This window comes from Macaca fascicularis, chromosome 2 (genome assembly GCF_037993035.2).
Source record: "Macaca fascicularis isolate 582-1 chromosome 2, T2T-MFA8v1.1".
Taxonomy (NCBI): Eukaryota; Metazoa; Chordata; class Mammalia; order Primates; family Cercopithecidae; genus Macaca; species Macaca fascicularis.
The window spans coordinates 189,581,478-189,606,052 of NC_088376.1; the positions used below are offsets into that span (position 1 = coordinate 189,581,478).

At 37.0% G+C, this 24,575-nt stretch overlaps 1 protein-coding gene across 5 annotated transcripts in view; it reads right to left on the reverse strand.

Annotated features, from left to right (window-relative positions):
• The window catches only part of EPHA3 (EPH receptor A3), a 359,434-nt gene that overhangs the window by 71,916 nt on the left and 262,943 nt on the right, over window positions 1-24,575 (reverse strand). For 3 of the 5 annotated variants that reach the window (XM_005548386.4, XM_065539288.2, XM_074033787.1), the window contains 2 exons: window positions 8,632-8,756; window positions 4,722-4,884 (listed from right to left, as the gene is read on the reverse strand). In XM_005548386.4, the coding sequence (XP_005548443.3) occupies window positions 4,722-4,884; window positions 8,632-8,756 (288 nt within the window). The remainder of the gene's footprint in view (window positions 1-4,721; window positions 4,885-8,631; window positions 8,757-24,575) is intronic. The other 2 variants (XM_005548387.5, XM_065539289.2) reach the window with 1 other exon arrangement.

Sequence of the window (24,575 nt, forward strand, 5' to 3'; positions counted from 1 at the left end):
TGTAATTGATAGCTATTACATTTCTTAATAATTCAATTTGAATTTGTTTTCTGCTCCCTCTGTTTCTAGTCATTTCTGTTTTGCTCCATCCTACACAGAGTGCTGGCTTTCTCTCTCAAAAGAGTGATTCAGAGTTCATTCTTTTGAGTCAGAACTCCTGGATTTATACTTATTTGCTGTGTGACATAATTTGGTTGTTTGAGAATTAAATGAGTTAGTACTAGTAAAATACTTACAGTAGTGCCAAGCATATATTAAGTGCCCAATAAATGTTACCAATTGTTATATCATTTCCCTGGTGAAAACTTTGCAAAAGTATTCTATTTCCTACAAAATTATAGATGATGAATGCCTAATTTTTATATAGAAATTTCTCTACTTAATGATTCCAGTCTCCCTTTGTCAGGCTTCCTTTACGTCCCCTAGTAATAGGCCCCAAGAAAGTAAAGTTGTACCATTTTTACTCTTCAAAACAACAAATAATGAGGACGTGAGGCATTCGGGAGTGCTAATTTAATTATCCCTGGGGTGGTCTTCTTCATAGTAATATCCAATGAAATCCTCTAATTTTAAAACCCAACTTTATTCCATAGATTGTTATTCTTGAAGTTCTTCAGATGTTCAAATTATGGACTATTTGTTTAAACACAACACACATGCACAGTGAGTATCTGCTATATGAGGCTATATGAGGTACTATTTTAAGCTCTTTACAAGTAATAACATATTTAATCAACATTAAAATCTCATGATGCTTCCCAATTTCCAGATAGCAAAACTGAGACATGCAGACTTGAAATGACTTGTGAAGCTCACTGTAATAATGCTCATCTGCTCTAATGTGTTTGCTCTTAACTCTCACTTTGTCCCTGGTTTTCTTGTGCACGAAGCACACACCACAGCTTTGGTTTTTCCCCACTGAGGGTTTCCAAAGAGTTGGACTATCTGCTCTTCCAAACATGCCTTAATGTCTGTACTTCTCGTATTGGTGGAAGCTAACTTCATGCTAGGAAAATCCTTTTACTCTTTTATACTCCAAGCTTTCCATGGGTCTTAGTTCAGTATTTTTCTTCTTCATGTGCAATAATTGCACTGATTCAAGACTTCAAAACCTGGAGATTCTAGGTTTGTTGCTCCACTAACTAGATATGCAAACTCAGAAAAAAACACATAAAATGTGTATCTTAGATCATGTATAAAATGATATAATAGTATCTGAATAGCTTATAGAACAGAATCAAATGAAATGTTTATCATACTGCTTTATATACTGTCATGTAGAAACAAGGATTCTGGAATCGGCATATCCCTTGCCAATTGTGTGACTTTGGAAAACTTCCTTAACCTCTCTTTGCCTCAGTTTCCTCATCTGTAAAATGAAGATGATAATAAATATAAAGTACTGACATCTAAAAATAAGATATTTTAAAGCACTTAGAAAAATATATGTGCTCTACTCTGTCTGCATCTCTTCCTTACAAAGTGCAGAAAATGTTATCTAAATTCCAGCTCAAAATACATTGTGTTCTACCAAAACATATGCATACATGTCAGGAATGAGACATTATGTAACTAAAAAATTAAAACTGGCCAGGCGCTGTGCCTCACGCCTGTAATCCCAGCACTTTTGGAGGCTGAGGCAGTTGGATTACTTGAGGTCAGGAGTTCAAGATCAGCCTGGCCAACATGGTGAAACCCCGTTTCTACTAAAACTATCAAAATTAGCTGGTGTTGTGGCACACACCTGAATCCCAGCTACAGAATCTCTTGAACCAGGGAGGCAGATTTTGTAGTAAGCTGAGATCTCACCACTGCACTCTCGCCTGGGCGACAGAGCAAGACTCAGTCTCAAAAAGAATAAATAAATACATAAATAAAATAAAAAATTAAAACTAGAGGGAAAAAGCAAACTGTTAAATACAAACATAAATCTTACGTCTATTTTTTTAAAAAAATCAACATATAACAAATAAGATTCTTATTAAACACTTAGAGTATTTAGGAATATGTCATTTTGATTTTAAAAAAACAATAGAGTGAGACAAAAAAAAATTTTCTTTTACCTCTTAAGACAAAAGGCATTTTTTTCTTATTTTTATTTCAAATTTATTTAAAAATTACATTTTTATTTAAATTTATTTATTTCAATAAAATTTCTCAAATTTATTTAAAACATTATGGTGAAAAAGCAAAAGTAAATTTACTTTTGTAAAAAAAAATTAAAATGTGTAACTCACAGTTTTTAAATAAATGAGGAGGGGGAAAAAAACTCATTTTTTCCACCCTTTTTTCCTCTTCTCTCTTTCAATCAATGGAAGAATTGCTAATACAAAACTTACTTGGCAAAAATCCTATGGCCCTGCAGTTTTCAAATGAGATATTTCCTAAACCTCAAGAAATATTCCATCATATTTCATAAATGCTACCACAGCAATATCTGTGGTAAATCTGGAATTATATTAGAATTTTAAAATATATTGTTTTTGCAAATTTACTTATCAGAGAGGGTTAAGTGTTAACTAAGAGCATGTAAGATTAGAGGGATGTTCCCAAATATGCATAAAAAATGTTTATCTAATAGTGATCTGAGCATTCACCTCATAATATGTTGATTTCTACCACAGGACACAATAAATATTTGCTTTTACTACTTCTATGATTTCCGATCTCTCTTGATAAATCAAATATAGATTTTGTTATTGCTGTTATTTCAAAGATTCATTTAAGTCCCAGCACTTTGGAAGGCCGAGGTGGGTGGATCACGCTGAGGTCAGGAGTTCGAGACCAGCCTGACCAATATGGTGAAACCCCATCTCTACTAAAAATACAAAAAAATTAGCTGGATGTGGGAACGTGAGCCTGTAGTCCCAGCCACTCGGGACGCTGAGACAGGAGAATTGCTTCAATCCAAGAGGCAGAGGTTGCAGTGAGCTGAGATCATGCTATTGCACTCCAGCCTGGGCAACAGAGCAGGACTTTGTCTCAAAAAAAAAAAAAAAAGATTTTGAGAAAAGTTAATCTGTAATCATTTCAAAAGGAGAAACTTTCTTTGTACCACTTAACATTTGCAAAAAGTCTTAGAAGTACTAATGTTACTAATGTTAAGTTACACTTACATTTTATTATTGAGCCATCTAAGTTTTTAATTTGTTTTAAACCTTGTTGGCACTTGCATTTCCATCATATTTCATGTTTTGTTTCTAATATCCTCTGAGGGTGATTTCTCCACACACATTTTATTGTGAGGATTAAAAGAGGTCTTTAGGAATAGATTTATGTATTTGAGGATGGCAGGTCTCCTTTGAGTAGAATTGTCATGGTTCAGCTGTAAGTGGATGATTTCTAAAAACATTAGCATCTCAATACCTGGTGGAATTTACAGCTCCTTATTGTAAGCAGCATTTCTAATTGTCTGACAGAAAGTGCGCCATAAAATAGGTACTCTAACATGAGTAAACCTGATGGAGTAAATACTATATAACTAGAATGATTTTTATATTTTTAGGCCAGTCCTGAAAGTTTTTATCCAGTATCAAATTTGAACACAAAAATATACCAATAACAATGAGATTTTTTGTCAGGAACAAACTATCTAGAAAATGGGAAATACAGATGTCAGGGAAGAATGGGAAATGGGAATGGTCAGAAGATTGTCAGACCGTTCCTGGGTAATCTGTTTCTAAAGGGTGTACATCTTTGCTCATCTTTCTAGGCTATTTTACAAGAGTGAATTTAAGTTGTAGAAAACTGATAGTGATATATATCCTTTTTCCTTTAACAATTGAAATAACACTTATTTGCTAGAAAGACAACTGGTTTGTGCCCTGTAAGAAAGATGACCTCGATCATTACATTTATTACCCTCATTGGATATTAACCAGTTTGGGATATATTAGCACATTTTAACATATTATGATTGCCTAAACACACACACACACACACACACACACACACACAAACACATACACATAATTATGTATCTGTTCAAGTTTTTCTTAGAACAGGTTTAAATCTCTTGCTAATCTGCTCATTAATTAATGAGTTAAGTAAAATCATTAACTTGCACTCATTTTATATTAGTGCCATAGACATAATTTTACCTTTTTGAAAATTGTATTTTAGCAAAGGGCTCTTTTAAGTATGAAGAAAATTCATTTGAAAAAAAGAAAAGTTACTGGGAAAATGTTTGCCAGTTTTAGGCCAATTTTAGCCAAATTTGGGGTTAAAGGAACAGGCTATTCAAATTACTTGTGAATGTGCAAGAAGTGATAAAACACATTTTAGAAAATCCTTATTCTCTCTGTAATATGCTGTTGAATGTGTTAAGGATTAAAATAAAATTAAGATTCTCATGGATCAGCAAGTTTCTTTTTTGTAGCTCATTGAATCATGCAATGAACCTGGAATATCTGAAATGACAGGAACTGGAAGTGCATTAATATATTAAATAATGTTCCTCAAAAGCAATTTATGCCTAACAACAAAACAGAAGCATTTCAGGCATTAGAATATGCAGGAAAAAAGGAAACACAAAATGTACACCCACACAAACACAAATACTGTATACAGACACAGGGCTCTGCAAATTGCAATGTCCCAAGCAATATACCTTAAATGTATCACATTTGGTTAAAACTTAGAGACAGTGAGAATAAATGATCAGACATCTTTTGCAAGACCCCCCTGCCCCCTCCTCTAGACTACATTGAAATAATACATACAGTCTGGACTAGTTTCGAACTCAAACTTGCGGCTGTTCGTCCCATATCCAGCAGCTGTTCGGGCTCGGATTTGGAATACATATGTAGTGTCAGGCTTGAGGCTACTGATGGTAACATTTGTGCCTCTTGCCCTCAGAATGGTATAACTTGTCTCTTGTTCCTGCTTTGAGGTCAGAAAAAAAATCATGTTAAAATCAAATCTTCATAATGCTATAAAACGATAAACAGTGAACCACTCAAACCTGATTCTTTTATATTTTAACACAGATCATGGGATGGATTTAAAAAGTCATATCGATTATTGCAATTATTTTATTCTCCAAAGGCAACATAGGCTTGGGGTGTGTGTGTGTGTGTGTGTGTGAGAGAGAGAGAGAGAGAGAGAGAGAGACAAAGTCTTGCTCTGTCGCCAGGCTGGAGTGCAGTGGCGTGATCTCAGCTCACTGAAACCTCTGCCTCCCAAGTTCAAGAGATTCTCCTGCCTCAGCCTCCCGAGTAGCTGAGACTACAGGTGCATGCCATCACTCCCAGCTAATCTTTGTATTTTTAGTAGAGATGAGGTTTCGCCATGTTGGCCAGGCCGGTCTTGAACTCCTGACCTCAGGTGATCTGCCCGCCTCAGCTGCCCAAAGTGCTGGGATAACAGGCGTGAACCACCATGCCTGGCCCAACATAGGCATTTCTAAAAGAAAAAAATATTTACAGAATTTCCTAATATGAATATTATTATTTCTGCCCTGCATATAAAGCAGGAAAAATTTAGCTTTATTCTAACTAATCAGTAAATATGTGAGGAAAGATATGTTCTCTTCAAAGTCAAGGCTGAGAGAAAGCTTAAATCTAATTCCAATTACAAACTTACAAAGAAGAAAATATCCCTTTGAATGGAACCTAATAGGAATGCTCTATTGATTCTGGAGTAGAATATTTTTTTATCAACCTTAAAATATTAAACATAAAAAGTCAAGGTTTTATATGTAGCTCTACATTATTTTTAGCATAACTGTATTTGTGCTGTATTTAATCTAAGTCACTATGGTTTGGTAGAGGCAAAAATCTCCAGATCAAAGGCTAGAAATATTTCTCAAAAAGGATCTCTAGGAGATTCACATTGTACATTAGATTCACACCACACCACATTTTAGTGGTCTCTTTGTGTCAAGTCTCGTTTACAAATATTGAATTTATCCAGAATTACGTTTTTTCTTTCACATATATTATTATGCACAGAGCTCCTATGGGGAACCTGATTTCAAGCAATGGTACAATGTCCCTGCACCTAGGGTAGGACGTAGAGTAGGTAATACGAAACACTGTATATCCTCAACCAAGATGAGATTGAATAGTACAGAAAACACAGCATACATTACATATAGTGTTCATCACCATCAGCGGAATAACCAATCAAGAAAGCTAGACCTGGCCGGGCGCGGTGGCTCAAGCCTGTAATCCCAGCACTTTGGGAGGCCGAGACGGGCGGATCACGAGGTCAGGAGATCGAGACCATCCTGGCTAACACGGTGAAACCCCGTCTCTACTAAAAAGTACAAAAAACTAGCCGGGCGAGGTGGCGGGCGCCTGTAGTCCCAGCTACTCGGGAGGCTGAGGCAGGAGAATGGCGTGAACCCGGGAGGCGGAGCTTGCAGTGAGCTGAGATCCGGCCACTGCACTCCAGCCTGGGCGACAGAGTGAGACTCCGTCTCAAAAAAAAAAAAAAAAAAAAAAAAAGAAAGCTAGACCTTGTGGAGTTTAAATACTAGAGACACTTTCTCAGTATTACCAAGCATACTATAAATATTTGGAATTAATTTTTAAATTTAGGTATATATGATGCAAATATGTATTTATAGGAATATATTTTAAATAATATTACAGGTATGTATGTATCAAAAATACTTAGGGAATAATCAATAGATTCAACCATTTTCTCCTGCATTGGTTAATATTGTTTCAAAGTAATTTCCAGGGGTGGTGGCTCACGCCTGTAATCCCAGCACTTTGGGAAGCCAAGGTGGGCAGATCACCTGAGGTCAGGAGTTTGAGACTAGCTTGACCAACATGGAGAAACCTCATCTCTACTAAAAATACAAAATTAGTGGGGCATGTTGGCACATGCCTGTAATCCCAGCTACTTGGGAGGCTGAGGCAGGAGAATTGCTTGAACCTGGGAGGCGGAGGTTGTGGTGAGTTGAGATTTTGCCATCACATTTCAACCAGGGCAACAAGAGTGAAATTCCGCCTCAAAAAAAAAAAAAAAAAAAAAAAAAAAAAAAAAAAAAAAAAAAAAAGTAGTGCTGCTTGTTGTGTTTGTTGAAGGAGTTTGAAACAAGGCAGAACACTTTTCATGTTTGTGAAAGGTACGGATGTATACAATTAAAATTTGATTTTAATCTCATAGATCTAAATGTTACCTAACATTCTTCTCCCAGTTCTGAAATGTAGTTTGAACTGTGGCATATAACTGATTTTTAAAAATTTTGTGGCATCATTTATGAACATGAATTATTATATTTCCCCATTCTATCTTGTCATACTTCTGAAAATAGATCACAATCATATGAGCATTTGATTTTACCACAGTAGAGGACTCAAAGTTAAGAGAAAACTTATTTCTACTACAATTTTGGAACAATAAAGTTTATTTGGCATCAATTTCTTTTAATGAAAAAGACATACTCTAGTCTCTCTTACAGACAGACTACGAAAAAAACGACATTATACTAGAGAAATACATTAACTTCAAGCAAGGAAATAACTACATAATGCAAAACAATGTTTTTACATTATGCATTTTTGCACAGTTGATTATGCCAATAATTCTCATCAGGATGTATTCTCATGTAGACAAAGGTACCTGATATAGGGGAAAACATACTAAAGGAGGACTCATGGCTGCCACGATCCAAAACAGAGATCTAATATTTATTAGCAGTGAGGCCGTCGGAAATCCATATAACGTCAATCTCAGTATTCTTAATTGTTAAACAACTTACTTTTCTACTTCCATAAGGTTGTTATACAGCTCAAACTTAAGTAATGTCCACAGAAATTGCTCTGTAAATATAAACTGCTGTATAAATGCACAATTTGCATTTAATTCACTTTAACACACTTTATAAACTGAAGTAGATACACTAATATGTAGTCGTCACTTTGTAGCTGTGAAACTAACTAGCTGCGATGCTAAGGTTTAAACACGTCTTGCCTTTAAACTTTACTATGATTTACAAACAGAAAAAAAAATGAGTCATTTAGAATGATGGAATACTCACCACTCCACTCAGGGCAAAATAACTGCGTACCTCTTTTTTAATAATTTTTAAATTTGGGGTAAAAATAACCATGTGCCTATTTTTTTAAAATAATTGCATTACCAAGCCACAACTTTATGTCAGGCAAATTTATCCATCCAACCCCAACCTTCTAAATTTCCTTCTACAGGGTCAAGAAGCTTTTCATCATCAGTTAAACAATACAATATTTTTGTCACTAGCACAATGTTTCTATTTGTATTGAATGAAATGCATGTCAATTTGAAGGTCAGGATATGATGCTTGAGGTAATGAACTAAAAAAACAGTTCACAAATAGACTAAGAAATCACAATAAAATAGTTGGTAGAGGAGGGGTCTTGGTGTAAAAGGATACAAATGTCATGCTATTGCCATAACTAACTGGATTAAGTTGGCAGTGGCATCTTTGATGTTGCTTATTGCTCTAGAATATGGGGTATTCAACAAGATTCTTTCTAAACCTTCCTCTACCAATAAATCAAAGGGGTCACATGGCCACAGTTCTCAACAGCGCTCTGCCATTTACCAGCAATGTCACTGGTTTCTTTCCAAGAGCACAGCTCATGAGGAAACAGCTTCTTTCCTACACAGCCCAAGCTTGAAACATTGTTTCCCCACCTTTTCATAGTATTTGACCTCGTAGTCCAATATGATCCCATTAGGATGTTCAGGTTCTTGCCAGGACAAAGAGATGCTATTTCTGGAGGTCCGATCTTTCTTAATCGTCAGGACAGGTGATGGAGCTGTAAAGAGAAGATGGGAGGGGAAGGTGGAAGGAAGCAAATTAATGGGTTGGAAAGGCTGGCAAATAAGAACAGAGAGAGAAGGGAACATGCAAATGGAATCTATCATCATTCCAATTTTTGGCAAGAAAGCACGATTTCCATTTCCAAGGCTCTTGAGTATTAATCTGGCCCCATATCCAGGCTCAACAGCTGGATTATAGCCCTGGTACATGCAGGCCTAGGGAAAATGAGCTGAGATTCTCTGCTGCTGGTGGACTAGTGGCAAGTGAGCAGATGTTTTCAATCTGCTACTATAATGTAAGCAATGAAATATATTTGATATATTAAAAAAAGAACAAAACATCAGGACTACCTATTTGTTATAATGTTGCAAAGTTATTAATGCCAGATTCTTCAGCTCATTGATAACATTTTCATATGCAGCTCTGCAAGAGGACTGGAATCCATTATGCACAAGGAGTCCCATGGTATCCATAGGTAATAATAACATTTAGTGTATTGTAAAATAGATATGATTTAGGACATATTACAGTAGGTCTTGACTTCTGACAAACATCTCTTGACTACAAAGAAAAGGAAACAACAATCTTCTGTTTTACATTTTTATTTCTTAAAAAAATATTTAATGAGAGGTACCAAGGAAATGACTGCTATATGTGTTTTACAATTACCTAGACATGTTTTGAAATGTCTTATTTGATGGTGATTCTATATTTGCTATGTTTTGCTAAGCATTATCGAAAGTATGGAATATGAATAAAAACCCCATCTGTTTGGATCAGATATCATAGGGTCAAATTCATTTCTAACTGAAGATTAAATATATTTTAAGTGATTTCCTTCTTCAAGCCCTTCCATTAAAAGGAAAAATGCATCCTATCATCAAAGTACTTCTGCTTTCAAATCTCAATCTTGGTTCACTCACCAATCGAAATGTCTTAATGGAATGAAGCAAAATAAACTACAAACACACAACAAACGAAAACTCAGGAATCTTTAGATACATTAACTGTTGAATTGTTTTCATTGTTAAATAACTTATTTTTATATAGATTTTTCTCAAATCAAGGGCTGTAAGAACCTCATATATTTGTATTTCCCACAAGTTAGCAGAAGTTTCGAATTTGTTGACATTTCTATGATTATCACATGATGACTTTTGCATCCGACCTCTCGTTCAAACTTTCCTATCTATAAACACTTTTCATTTTTATTCTTCACCTATAATAGAAACTTTCATTACGGTTGCCTTGTGCCACTTCCAAGAAAACTGTACACGAAAAAATAGAATCTACTGCGATATTTCCCATCCACTGGGTTGTATTACTTGTGAGGTCATAGGAACTCCTTCTAATTGAAACATGGATTGGCCTAGGAATGATGACTTAATCTTTTGTTTTATTTTTTTCTTTTTTTAAGACAGGGTTTTGCCCTTGTTGCCCAGGCTAGAGTGTAGTGATGTGATCTTGGCTTACTGCAGCCTCCCGCTCCCAGGCTAAAGCAATCCTTCTGGCTTAGCCTCCCAAGTAGCTGAGACTACAGGCTTGTGCCACCACAATCAGCTAATTTTTTTTATTATCTGTAGAGACAAAGTTTTGTCACGTTGCCCAGGCTGATCTTGAACTCCTGGGCTCAAGTGATTCTCCCCACTAGGCCTCCCAAAGTGCTAGGATTACAGGCATGAACGACCACACTTTGCCTGACTTAATCTTCTGCCAAGGAAAAAATGTAGGTGTTGCTTTTCTGATGAAAAAGTAAATTCATTTTCTTATTAACATTTTGCTCCCACTAGAAATTAGTATCTTTTCATATAAATTAATATCATTTACCTTTCATTGTCAATTCATCTATTCAATAATCCTCTATTTTAGTCCCTAAATTGGTTTCACCCCCACAACCCTGTGATTTGTTCTCTAAAGTTGATTCTAAGCAAAAGGTAAGTTATTTTTCTTATATTTTAGTTGAAGCTTCATAAACATATTCAATATATACAAATGTATTGCTGAATTACAAATAAATAGACGTGGATTTTAAAAAAAATATTCTATTTTTACATACTTCAATACTTAGAAAAATCAGTTCATTATCCAATCACTAATAAAAAAATTGCAGCCCCAATGTCTTTGGACTCAAATTTTGCATTTCCTACAATGAGGAAATCCTAGTAATTTTTCTGCTGAAGTAAGTCCATTAATGGAGTCACATTTAATGTCAGTTTCAAGAGCATTTCAAGAAGCTTGATGTTGGAACACATGAGGTCCTACATTTAATTTGATACCACCATGAAACTTCCATTTTTTCCTCGTGGTTAAAATTCATTTTCAAAGAAGTGTTGAAAATAACCAAGTACAGCATCTCTCCTTTAAAAAAAGAAAAGAGAGAAAATAATTGATTTGAAAGAACAATTGTGATGAGGATTGTATTAACTTTTTAATGAAAGCTTTGCAGGCTGTTTTGGGGGTCTGTCCAAATTTTACTGCTTCTGCACTGAGCAGGACTTTATAACTTGAATTTCTTCAAAGCTCTTTGAGCAAGCTGCAGGACTCTGTTGGACTGTAATAAATAGCCTTTTGTAATTCCACACTTACTTAAGTAGAGGCAATTGCTTGAAGCTTGTGCCATCACTATGTTAAATGAACCTTTTCTGATTGCTGCTTTTGGACCCCTATTAAGTCATTTGTTCTGCTCTTTTAATACACGCCCCTTATGCTGGCTGCATTTCAGCAAAGTTCAACTCAGTACACCAGCTGGAAGCCCGGTACTTTTAGGTAATACTCATCAATATTTTAATATTAATAAATAATTAATAGGAATTGTTTTTCTTTCCCTTGAGAAATAGTGTGGGCATAATAAAACATAATGGAGAAAGAGACAAATTCTATGAGCACTCCACTGTATCAATGCTTTTAAAAAGTTTTCCAGAACACTTTTTATTTTTTATTTTTATTTTTTTTTTATTTTTATTTTTTGAGACGGAGTCTCGCTCTGTCGCCCATGCTGGAGTGCAGTGGCCGGATCTCAGCTCACTGCAAGCTCCGCCTCCCGGGTTCACGCCATTCTCCTGCCTCAGCCTCCCGAGTAGCTGGGACTACAGGCGCCCACAACCGTGCCCGGCTAATTTTTTGTATTTTTAGTAGAGACGGGGTTTCACCGTGGTCTCGATCTCCTGACCTTGTGATCCGACCGCCTCGGCCTCCCAAAGTGCTGGGATTACAGGCGTGAGCCACCGCGCCCGGCCAGAACACTTTTTAATTCATGTTTTGAGGTATAATTTATCGATTCTTTATGTGCTGTAACACAATTTAGAATATTAATGAGAAACGGTGATACAAATTATGCTTTTCATTAATTTTCAGATATCAGAGAGTGATTTGTTCAAATTACTAATTTGCAAATTCATAGAAATTCTTTACATCAGTATTTTTCTGTACAAAAATCATGATATTGCAATGTACACTGTACGACAGATTTATTTTCTTTTTTAAATAAAAATTTAAAATTTGCAATTTGAGAGAATGGGGGTTAATGGTTAAGCAAAATGGAAAAAAAAATTTCAACTTCCTTAAGACTGGAAAAATGCTGGGAGCTACAGGTGAAATTAAGAAGGAAGAGAAAGCTCAGGGATTTTGTAGCAAAAATGCTGGTATATATGCTAAAATCGCAATTGCCAGTAAACGATCTGATAGCCTAGGATTTTTTTTTCTTTTTTTTTTTTTTTTTTTTAGATGGAGTTTCACTCTTGTTGCCCAGGCTGGAGTTCAATGGCGCAATCTCGGCTCACTGCACCTCCACCTCCCGGGTGCAAGAGACTCTACTGTTTCAGCCTCCCAAGTAGCTGGGATTACAGATGCGTACCACCACACCCAGCTAATTTTCATATTTCTAGTAGAGACAGGGTTTCGCCATGTTGGCAAGGCTGGTCTCGAATGCTTGACCTCAGGTGATCCACCCACCTCAGCCTCCCTAAGTGCTAGGATTACAGGAGTGAGCCAGCGTACCCGTTCGGATTTTTAATTTTCTGCCTGTTATACACCCTAATTGATAGATTATTGAAACGATTCCCTTATTAAGAGAAAGAAGTTGATGACAGAATAGGATGCCGAGAAACTGGTGCAGGCATTGTTGCAAGTTAGCAAATAGTTTTGTAGAAAAACAAATGAAGAAACTGGTAAAAAGAAAATTTACAACAGTATAAAGGTAATAATGCTTAGAAAATTTAAAGTGATGTCTGGTATGTAAAATACATTTTTGTTGTATTGGTAGTTAAGAGAGAGAAAGAATATTAATATTTGATCTTCAACGTTTGCTATTCTGAGTACAGCTGACAGACGTTCCCTGTGTAAAATCATAAAGCAAGGAGACATATATACTTTGTAAAGTGGCACTGATTATATTTTAAATGAAATATTTCTTAAAAGAATACAAGTAGACCGGGCGCGGTGGCTCACGCCTGTAATCCCAGCACTTTGGGAGGCCAAGGCAGGCGGATCACAAGGTCAGGAGATCGAGACTGTCCTGGCTAACACGGTGAAATCCCGTCTCTTAAAAAAAAAAAAAAATACAAAAAATACAAAAAATTAGCGGGGTGTGGTGTCAGGCGCCTGCAGTCCCACCTACTCGGAGGCTGACCTGAACCCGGGAGGCGGAGTTTGCAGTGAGCTGAGATCGCGGCACTGTACTCCAGTCTGAGCAACAGAGCGAGACTCTGTCTCAAAAAAGAAAAGAAAAGAAAAGAAAAGAAAAGAAAATAATGCAAATAAAGAAGAAAAATAGTTAAGACTAAGAAGGAGGGGTGGCTTTTGAGTCACACGGCTGACCATCCTCCAGACTTACACAGCATTGTTGAAAACTTCCAAACACCGCCAGTACTAAGGAAACTCTTAACTGTGTGACAGTGGAAATGCGTGATGCTTTCAATCCATTCTTCTTTCAAATGCTTCTTTGGTCATGACAGGACTAGACAGATATTTTTACCCTATGTTACCTAGTAGTATGTGTTTTATAAAAGCTGGTATAGAAGTGCTTTTCAGGCCAGGCTCAGCGGCTCGCACCTGTAATCCCAGCACTTTGGGAGGCTGAGGCAGGTGGATCACTTGTGATCAGGAGTTCGAGACCAGCCTGGCCAACATGACGAAACCCCGACTCTACTAAAAATACAAAAAAAAAAATTAGCTGGGCATAGTGCCGGGCACCTCCAATCCCAACTACTAGGGAGGCTGAGGCAGGAGAATCACTTGAACCCGGGAGATGGAGGTTGCAAGTGAGCAGAGATTGCATGCCATTGCACTCCAGCCTGGAAAACAAGAGCAAAACTCTGTCTCAAAAAAAAAAAAAAAAAGTATTTTTCAATTTCTCCTCTAAGAAGACATAACTTTCTGGAAACCAAGTGTTGACTTGTTCACAGTGTTTTCTTCCCTAAGTCCAGGCCACCGCAATGACAGCCTCTTGAAATAGCAACATGCAATGACTAGTTGAGATGTATGACGGAGACATGCAAAGTACCCTGTTTGTTTTTTGGAAACAAGAGTCTTGCTCTGTCTCCCAGGCTGGAGTGCAGTGGCACAATCTTAGCTCACTGCAACCTCTACCTCCGGGATTCAAGTGATTCTCCTGCCTCAGCCTCCTGAGCAGCTGGGATTACAGGAGCATGCCACCATGCCCCGCTAATTTTTTGTATTTTTAGTAGAGACGGGGTTTCATCATCATGACCAGGCTGGTTTTGAATCCCTGACCTCAAGTGATCTCCTCGCCTCGACCTCCCAAAGTGCTAGCATTACAGGCATGAGCCATCACGTCCGGCCAAAGTACCACTTTTAATAGTTAATAATTGGCCAGGCACAGTGGCTCACGCCTTAATCCCAGCCCTTTGGGAGGCTGAGGTGGGCAAATCATGAGGTCAGGAGGTCGAGACCAGCTTAACCAACAGGGCAAAACCCCATCTCTAATAAAATTCAAAAATTAGCCAGGTGTGGTGGTGTGTGCCTTTAATCCCAGCTACTTGGGAGGCTGAGGCAGGAGAATCACTTGAACCCTGGAGGCGGAGGTTACAGTGAGCCGAGATGGCACTACCACACTTCAGCCTGGGCAACAGAGTGAGACTTAGTTTTAAAAAAAAAGTTAATAATTGAACCTCAGCTGAGAAGTAGAGAAGAACTTTTTCTAAAAGATTGTTTCTTCATCTAATTGAAGTACAGAAGGAAGATTTTTGCACATAGTAACCTGAGTCATTGACTACATTCAGTAAAATAATAGAAAAACAAATTACAACGGAAAAGTAAAAATGTTACCCAGAAAATGTCTCCCTGTTGGTTAGGGATGAGACTTGTATCATTCACAATTTGTGTTAGAATTACATTTGATACATGTGTATGCCAGATCTAGCGACAGACATGGAAGGGATTCTTTGTTTTAACTATGGTGTTTTAAAATCTACATTATTCTGCCATTAAAATATGACCCTTCCTTAAAATCAGGAAGTGAAAACTTCAAAATTCAACCCCTAAAGGATCTGGTTTGGTTCATTTGTTTTTATTGGGACCTTCCTCTTTCTAGATTTGGGAATTTCTAATGAACCTCTGAGGTATCTCTGTGGTTTAGAGACTGGACAAGTTAAAGTAATAACAAAAAGGGCTCAGGATTTCTTTTCTAAGTGAGCCAAAGCTTTTAAAAATTATCTCCATGGGAAAATATATGCAGTAAATGGTTGAAAGATTTTTCTTTTGAATCAGACATGACTTTAAAAGCATTAGTCTCTTATTTTTCTTTACCATTCATTACAATGCCTACTGAGGAACATTTCCTACTCAGCTTTTTCAGAAGTGAACACTTCTGTTAAATCCAGACATCCTCTTGGGTTTGATTTAGCATAATCATTCATAGATTAATGTTCTCCAACTCACTATTCCTACACTGATTTTCCAAACCTGGTGTTCTGATTTTCTATTTTAGCTACAAAGCCTCATCAATTTGCAGTGTATCCATTTCAAAATCTCAGAGTTATAGTTTACATTTTCTTTCTCACCAATAATTCAGCATGCCAATCAGGTCCACCTTCCAAAAGCTGATCAATTTTCTACTTTTCCAGCTGTGGCTTAGTTCAAACCCTTGCCATTTACCACCTGCATTGGATTCTATGCCTTTCAGCTTAATAGTTTCAGAATTTCAACTTTCTATACATTTTGATGAATTATTGTATAAAGCAAATGAAACATTGATTCCCCTCTCTTTCAAAATCACATAATTTCAAATCTAGGTTCTCTAAAGTGTTAAGCAAATAATAAGCTCCAACAGAATGGTCTGGAGATCTGTATTTTTAAGAAGACAATAGCAGAAAACTCTTAGAATCACAAAGAGCTGGGAAACTTTGGACTACAGTAGGATACAAATTTGAAATTCATTCTTTGTTATTTAGTGCTCCTCACAAGACTGCAACACACATACCAGCTTTGTCATTTATTGCTTTCCATACAAAGCAAAAATTCTAAAGACGATTCTTTTTTTCAATTATTTGTGTATGCTGTACTCCCTGTCTGCAACACTAGGTATCTTTTATTTCCACCTGGAAAACTGCTTCTACTCCTCATTATTCTCCAAAATCCTTTGCTAATGTAATTCCCTCGTAAAGTTTCTCCTGAGTCCCTTAGGCAATAGTTAATCAGCTCCTTCCTCTGGCCTCTTATAGTATAGTTGCTCCTTCTCCTATTATTTAGCCCACTGCATTGTGTTGTAATTACATCATTTGCTTACAGTATGCCTTCCCACTAGACTGTATGTCCCTCAGAATCTTAGGTGCCTAGCATAGTGTCGACTTTGCATAAATCTAGCCATGGAATTTGGTTAGCCTTGAAATAAAGTACACAGCATATTTTGTGGCAGGTTCCTCTGAAAAATAAATTCTATTTAGCCCCTGATATTAAAATAATAAAATTAAAACAAAAATGGCAATTAAAATGTGCTTAGAAGAGAGACTACACTCTATAAACTTACGTTATTCAAATTCTAGAGTAAAAAGAAAAGTAATTTTCTCAATAGAATTAATTGTGCTGGGAGAAAAATATTCTAAGACACAATACACTGAAAATAAATTTTGACCAGAATTTCCTCCCCCGATTTTTTGATAACAGTATACACAAGATTTAGTCTTTTCTAAAGACTAAAACTCCAAAATTTTAATCATTGAATTTTAAAGATCTAAAGTAGTTTTAAAGACTGGAAAATTTTGTTACAATTTATAATCTTACTCTTTTTTCAGCATGGAGAAATAAAAAATTTTTAAATAGTAATGACAAACAAACTGTACATTTCATAGTCATTTATTGCATAAATTCACAAAAATGAAATCTTATTTTTCATTTTATCAATTAATCAACATATTCCTTTTTATAAAAATATAAAGGTCTTCTTTTAATATCCTACAGTATCCTAACAGAATTAGAGCAATCTCATATATATGAGATATATGATATGGTTCTGAAAATCTAGTGGATATCATAGATTTCTAAATATAATGCTTCACTGTGAAAGAGGTTGTATTAGTTCATTCTCACACTGCTATAAAGAACCGCCCAAGACTGGGTAATTTATAAATGAAAGAGGTTTAATTGACACAGTTACTCAGGGCTGGGTAGGCCTCAAGAAACTTACAATCATGGTAGAAGGGGATGCAAACACTTCCTTCTTCACATGGCAGCAGCAAGGAGAAGTGCAGAGTGAAGTGGCCAAGAAACCCTTATAAAACTATCAGATGTCATGAGAACACACTCACTATAATGAGAGTGGCATGAGGGTAACTGCCCCCATGATTCAATTACCTCCCACTGGTGGGTCCCTCTTAGGACACATGGGGATTATGGGAATTATAATTCAAGATGGGATTTGGGTGAGAACACAGAGCCAAACCATGTCATTCCACCCCTCACCCCTTCCAAATCTTATGTCTTCACATTTTAAAACATAATCATGCCCTTCCAATGGTCCCCAAAGTCTTCACTCATTCAAGCATTAACCCAAAAGTCCAAATCCAAAGTCTCATCTGAGACAAGTGAAGTCCCTTCTGCCTATGAGCCTGTAAAATGAAAAGCAAGTCATTTACTTCCCAGATACAATGAGGATATGGCCATTGGGTAAATACATCTATTCCAAATGAAAGAAGTTGGTCAAAACAAAGGGACTACAGGCCCATGCAAGTCCAAAATCTCACAAGGCAATAATTAAATCTTAAAGCTCTGAAATAATCTCCTTTCAATTTATGCTGATGCAAGAGATGGGCTCCCAGAGCCTTGGGTTTTGCAGGGTACAGTCCTCCTCCCAGTTACTTTCATGGGCTGGTGTTGAGTGTCTGTGACTTTTCCAGGTGCATCCAACATGAGCTCTCAGTGGATCCATCATTCTGGGGTCTAAAGGATAGTGGCCTTCTTCTCACAGCTTCACTAGGCAGTGCCCCACTGGGGACCCCACATTTCCCTACTGCACTGCCCTAGCAGAGGTCTCCATGAGGGCTCTGCCCCTGCAGCAAAGTTCTGACTGGACATCCAGGCATTTTCAATATCCTCTGAAATGTAGGTGGAGGTTCCCAAACCTTAGTTCATGACTTCTGGGCAGCTGCAGGTTCAACACTAGGAGGAAGCTGCCAAGACTTGGGTCTTGCACCATCTGAAGCCATGGCCCAAGCTATACCTTGACTTCTTTTAGCCACAGTTGGAGCATCTGGGACACAGGGCAACAAGTCTCTATGCTGCACACAGCAGGGGGTCCTTGGACAAGCCTACAAAACCATTTTTCCCTCCTTGGCTTCCTGGTCTGTCAAAAAGATCTCTGACATGCCCTGGAGATATTTTCCCGATTGTCTTGGCAATTAATATTTGGCTCCTTGTTATTTATGCAAATTTATGCAGTCAGCTTGAATTTCTCCCCCCAAAATGGGTTTTTTTTTCTACTCCATTATCAGGCAGCAAATTTTCCTAATTTTAATGCTCTACTTCCTCCTGAATGTTGTGCTACTAAAAAATTTGTTCCACCAGATACCCTAAATTATCTCTCTCAAGTTTAAACTTCTGCTGATCCCTAGGGCAGGGACAAAATGTCACCAGTCTCTTTGTTAAACTATTAAAAGAGTCACCTTTATTCCAGTTGCCAAGAAGTTCCTCATCTCCATCTGAGACCACTTCAGCCTGGTCATCATTGTTTATATCACTATAAATATTTTGGTCAAAGCCATTTAACAAGTCTCTAGGAAGTTCCAAACTTTCCCACATTATCGGGGGAACCCATCCCCGATAATTCAATGTGGGTCCATTTCTATTTTCCCTAAGTGTTGGCCAGTCTGAGAAATAAAGGGAAAGAGTACAAAAGAGAGAAATTTCCGGGGGAGACATCACATGTCGGCAGGTTCCATGATGCCCCCCAAGCCATAAAACCAGCAAGTTCTTATTAGTGATTTTCAAAGGGAAGGGAGTGTACAAATAAGGTGTGGGTCACAGAGATCACATGCTTCACAAGGTAATAAAATATCACAAGGCAAATGGAGGTGGGGCGAGATCACAGGACAGGGCAAAATTAAAATTGCTAATGAAGTTTTGGGCACACATTGTCAGTTATAACATCTTATCAGGAGACAGGGTTTGAGAGCAGACAACCGGTCTGACCAAAATTTATTAGGCAGGAATTTCCTCATCCTAATAGGCCTGGGAGTGCTACAGGAAACCGGGGCTTATTTCATCCCTTATCTGCAACTGTAAAAGACAGACGTTCCCAGAGCAGTCATTTCAGAAACCTCCCCCTAGGAACGCATTCTCTTTCTCAGGGCTGTTGCTTGCTGAGAAAAATTATTCAGCAATATTTCTCCTATTTGCTTTTGAGAGAAGAGAAATATGACTCTGTTCCACCCAGCTCTCGGGCAGCCAGACCTAATGGTTATCACCCTTGTTCCCTGAACATTGCTGTTAACCTGTGCTTTTTACAAGGTGCCCAGATTTCATATTGTTTAAACAATTTGTGCAGTTAACACAATCATCACAGGGTCCTGAGGCGACATATATCCTCAGCTTACAAAGATGACGGGATTAAGAGATTAAAGGCAGACATAGGAAATCACAAGAATATTGATTGGGGAAGTGATAAATGTCCATGAAATCTTCACAATTTATGTTCAGAGATTGCAGTAAAGACAGGAATGAGAAATTATAAAAGTATTAATTTGGGGAACTAATAAATGTCCATGAAATCTTCACAATTTATCTTCTTCTTCCATGGCTTCAGCCGGTCCCTCTGTTCAGGGTCCTTGACTTCCCGCAATACCAACACATCTTTCTGTCTTCTAAGTCCTCCAAGTCTCTTGGAAATTCTAAACTACCCCATATTTTCCTGTCTTCTTCTGAGTCTTCCAAATTGTTCTAACCTTAGCCTGTTTCCCAGTTCCTAAATTGCTGCCACATTTTAAAGCAATTGCAGTACAGAAATATCATCTAGAAGTTTTTTCAAGCAAGCAAAAGAACTATGCTTGACAAAGAGGTAATAAGCTATCTAAAGTAATAGCTGGCTATTTGGCATGTACACAATCTTGCTGTAATTTTTTTTTCTCACTCTTTAAACCCAGAGATCTCATCTTAATCTGTTTGGGCTGCTATAACAATACTACAAACTACAAAGCTTATAAACAAGGCATGTTTCTTATAGTTGTGGTGACTGGAAAGTTCAAGATGAAGGTGCCAGCAGATTTTGTGTCTGGTGAGAGTCTATTTCCTGCTTCACAGATTGAGCATTCCAGCTGTGTCTTCACATGATGGAAGGACAAGGTGGCTCTATGGAGCCTTTATTATAAGAGCACTAATCCCATTTATGATGGCTCTAATCTCATGACCTAATCATCTTCTTTCCAAGGGCCCACCTCCTAATTTTTTTTGAGACAACATCTCACTCTGTCACCCAGGCTGGAGTGCTGTCATACAATCGTGGCTCATTGCAACCTCTGCCTCCCAGGTTCAAGTGATTCTTGTGCTTCAGGCTCTCCAGTAGATGGAATTACAGGCATGTGCTACCATGCCAGGATAATTTTTGTGTTTTGAGTAGTGATGGGCTTTGTCATATTGGCCAGGCTGCTCTTGAACTCCTGTTCTCAAGTGATCCACCCATCTCGGCCTCCTGAAGTGGTGGGATTACAGGCATGAGCCATCACACTATGCTGATGATTGGGTTTCAACGTATAAATGTGGAGGGGACAGAAATATTCAGACATGAAAGACCTCTATGATGCAGTCTTTGATGTTTAACTTATACACAGGCTTAAAACCAGCCTATAGTAGCTTTGGTTAAAAAGCTACTACCATTAGCCAGGAGTGGTGACAGGCACCCGTAATCCCAGCTACTTGGGAGGCTGAGGCAGGAGAAATGCTTGAACCCAGGAGGCGGAGGTTGCAGTGAGCCAAGATTGCGTCACTGCCCTCCAGCTTGGGTAACAGAGCAAACCTTCATGTTAAAAAAAAAAAAAAAAAAAAAAAAAAAAAAAAAAAAAGCTACTACCTATTATGCTGTTTAAAGAGTAGGTATTCTTAAACTTACAGGTTTACTATGTGTGGCTCTGTGGCTCTGCTGATTTGCCCCTATGATTTTAGTCAATTTACATTGCTAATTAGATGGTTATACTAAATTGTAAGCTAAACCCCTTTTCTAGAACTACCTCCTCTTGGTTGGTACTGTTGAGGCCCAAAATAAACAATTTTGTTTAGTCTTGGCTGGCTCCTTTCATCCGTATAAGTAAGAAAAGAAAATGAGGGCATTGTTACACCAGACCAGAGTTATCAAAGGCATCATACACAAACCCTGTTGTGTTTGGGGTCTGTGTGACAAATAATAAACTGCTAACTTTAATTGAGGAGTCAACTTTGAAATATACACAAAAACACACAGACACATGCACATATACATTCAACTGTGGTTCCATAATAACTTCATTCTCCCATAAATACCTTCTGAGGCGAGTGAGAAATTGATTTCCTCCTACAGTAATGACAATTGTCCTTATACATATCACATGCCTGAGTGAGTCACTATTGCTTAACTCTACATTGTTACATGACTCATGAGTTTTCAGAGGGAATTATCTCTCTTCAAAATGTTTTAATATAGTGGACAACATAGAAGTATGCATTGCATCAAAATATTATTCACCATGTGTGCGGAAACAGAAAAAAAATTGCTTAACATATGACCTATATATGCCTGGCCCATATGGCTTGTATATGCCTGGCAACCCTACCCAACATGCAACAAAGACTAATTGAAGCAGAGAGAGGGGTTCTATTGAGACGTTGTGTAGTGTAGGTTGATCCCTTCCTTTAAGGGGGCAAAATCCCAAACCTCCCATAACAGAAAACTTATGAAGTCAATTCAAACATTAGGAAATCAGATTTTAGAAACCAACTCAGAGCTATCCGATTGACTCACATATAAAAATACTCATGGGCTTAAAAAAATGGGACAATATAGTATTTCAGAAAATAAGAATAATTTTGCTTGGTCACTATATACGATGTAAACCATTTTGATTACCATGAAATCTTTCTGAGAAGCCCTAGTTCCACGTTACCACGATACCAGAAACTTATTTGTAACACAGGCATACTCTTGAAGAGCACACTCTTTATTTTTTAACTCAGAAGAAATCACCTAAAAATATAAGTATAATAGGAAGAAGTGAAATGCACTTGACAATTATAACTGGAATCCTAATATTCACTCTAATTTCAATTACATTTTAACAAATTAGGTACTACAAAAAGATATTGTGTGGATTAATTTTTTCTAGTTTAGCTGTCTGAAGGGTGCAGGTAGGGAATATGCTAATTTGGGTGTGTTTGCATATTTATACAAACAAAATGAATGCCAGCAGAGACTTAGAGTTCCCAAAAGCAATCATGCCTGAAAAATTTCTATTTTGGCTGTAAAATTTGCATTGTCTATGCTTGGGCTTACTAATACTTCTCAGTCTCTTTTTCTCCCAAACAAATTTACTCTTTCTCTGCCCCATATTACTTGATTAAGAAATGCAAACATCGAGTGGCAATGAATAACTTTATATCTCACAAACAGAAATTTTTAAAAATCTGAGCAGAAAGTGAAGGGGAAATTGCAGAAGCAGATTACCTGCTGCTTAATTTCCATGATGCTTGTGGTTTGATCTATTTAGTTCCAGGCCCAGGATTAATTTATCTGAAGAATTTTTGTCAAGTAACTTTTTAACTAGCCATAAATTTTGGAGTGATTCTATTTCTTAAGACCATCCAAATAAGTAAATTGCATCAATACTTATTTTGGCCATTATGAATATTTCACATAATTGATCTCAGAATTTTGAGAACTTATTGATTGATTTTTATACATACCTTTACAATTTTAACACATTAGAAAAAATAGTCTTAAGCTGCTCAATTTTTGGATTTCATAAGTAAAGCTAAAAAGAAAATCATGCATATACAAATATAGCAATACTTGTTTCTTTCAAGGCTTTGGCTTTCAATCCAATGTATGTATTTTGGTTCCTGAACTTCTAATTGTTAATCTCAATAGCTAACAGAAAATTGTCATCAGCCTATATAGAGCAAGTGTTCTCAAACACAGCTGTGAAGACTTCAGTTTTACAGGGAGATACTACATTTTACCTAAAGTGTGAAAAGATTCTAAACATTATTTCCAAGCTTGTGAAGTAAACTTAAGCCTTTTCATGGTGAGTTTTATTTGTAAAAAACTAAATTCCATGTAATGATCTTAAATTAGAATTGCATGAAAAATAGTTCAAAATGCAATGATGAGTTTATCATTATTAATTAGTTGGAGAAACACTGTAAAACTGATTTCTGGGGATGGTGGCGTGAGCCAATAAAGTAACTAAAAATTATTTAATTGTCCACTTGAAATGAATGGATTTCATGAGATGTAAATATATCCCAATACACTTAAAATTTTTTTTTATTATACTTTAAGTTCTGGGGTACGTGTGCAGAATGTCTAGGTTTGTTACATAGGTATACACGTGCTATGGTGGTTTGCTGCACCCATGAACCCATCATCTACATTAGGTATTTCTCCTAATATCCCTCCCCAGCCCCCCATCCGTGACAGGCCCTGGTGTGTGATGTTCCTCTCCTTGTGTCCAAGTGTTCTCATTGTTCAACTCCCACTTATGAGTGAGAACATGCGGTGTTTGGTTTTCTGTTCTTGCCAATACGCTTATTTTTAAAAAAGAATAACTCGAAGTAAAAAGTAGTACATGTGGTTTACCAGAATTAAGGGGTAGTTAAACTAATTATATGGCTTTGAATGATTTTGAATATTTTTCTATTGTGTTCCATATTTTTTTTTTCTAATTTTCAGAGCCATTTGTTGAAAAAAAGATCTGCATGAAACTATTATACAAGCATTATAAAGTGTTGCTGGCCTGGTCTGTCAGATTTCTTCTGGAATTGAAAAACAATAAGCCAAGAATCATTATTATTCACATTGCACAGTCTGTGGTTTAGCTTTAGAAACACGCTTTTCAGGTTAAATTTCCTTCAAAATGCACCTAGCTAGGAACAAAAAAATAAAATAAAATAAAATAAAGGACAAATGCTAGAGGCAAAACAAACTTGAAGTTTACAAAGTCTGGTAGTCTATTCTCCAAATACAAGTGGGTTTTGTTACCCTTTGCATTCTAGAGTGGTTCACAGTTGGTTTTCATACATGCATCTATGAATCTATGTTGTACCTTGCTTTCCTGGATGGCTAAAGTGTGGTATTTTTACTCTTTGTTAACCTTAGGAATAACTGTTAAATGGATTTTTG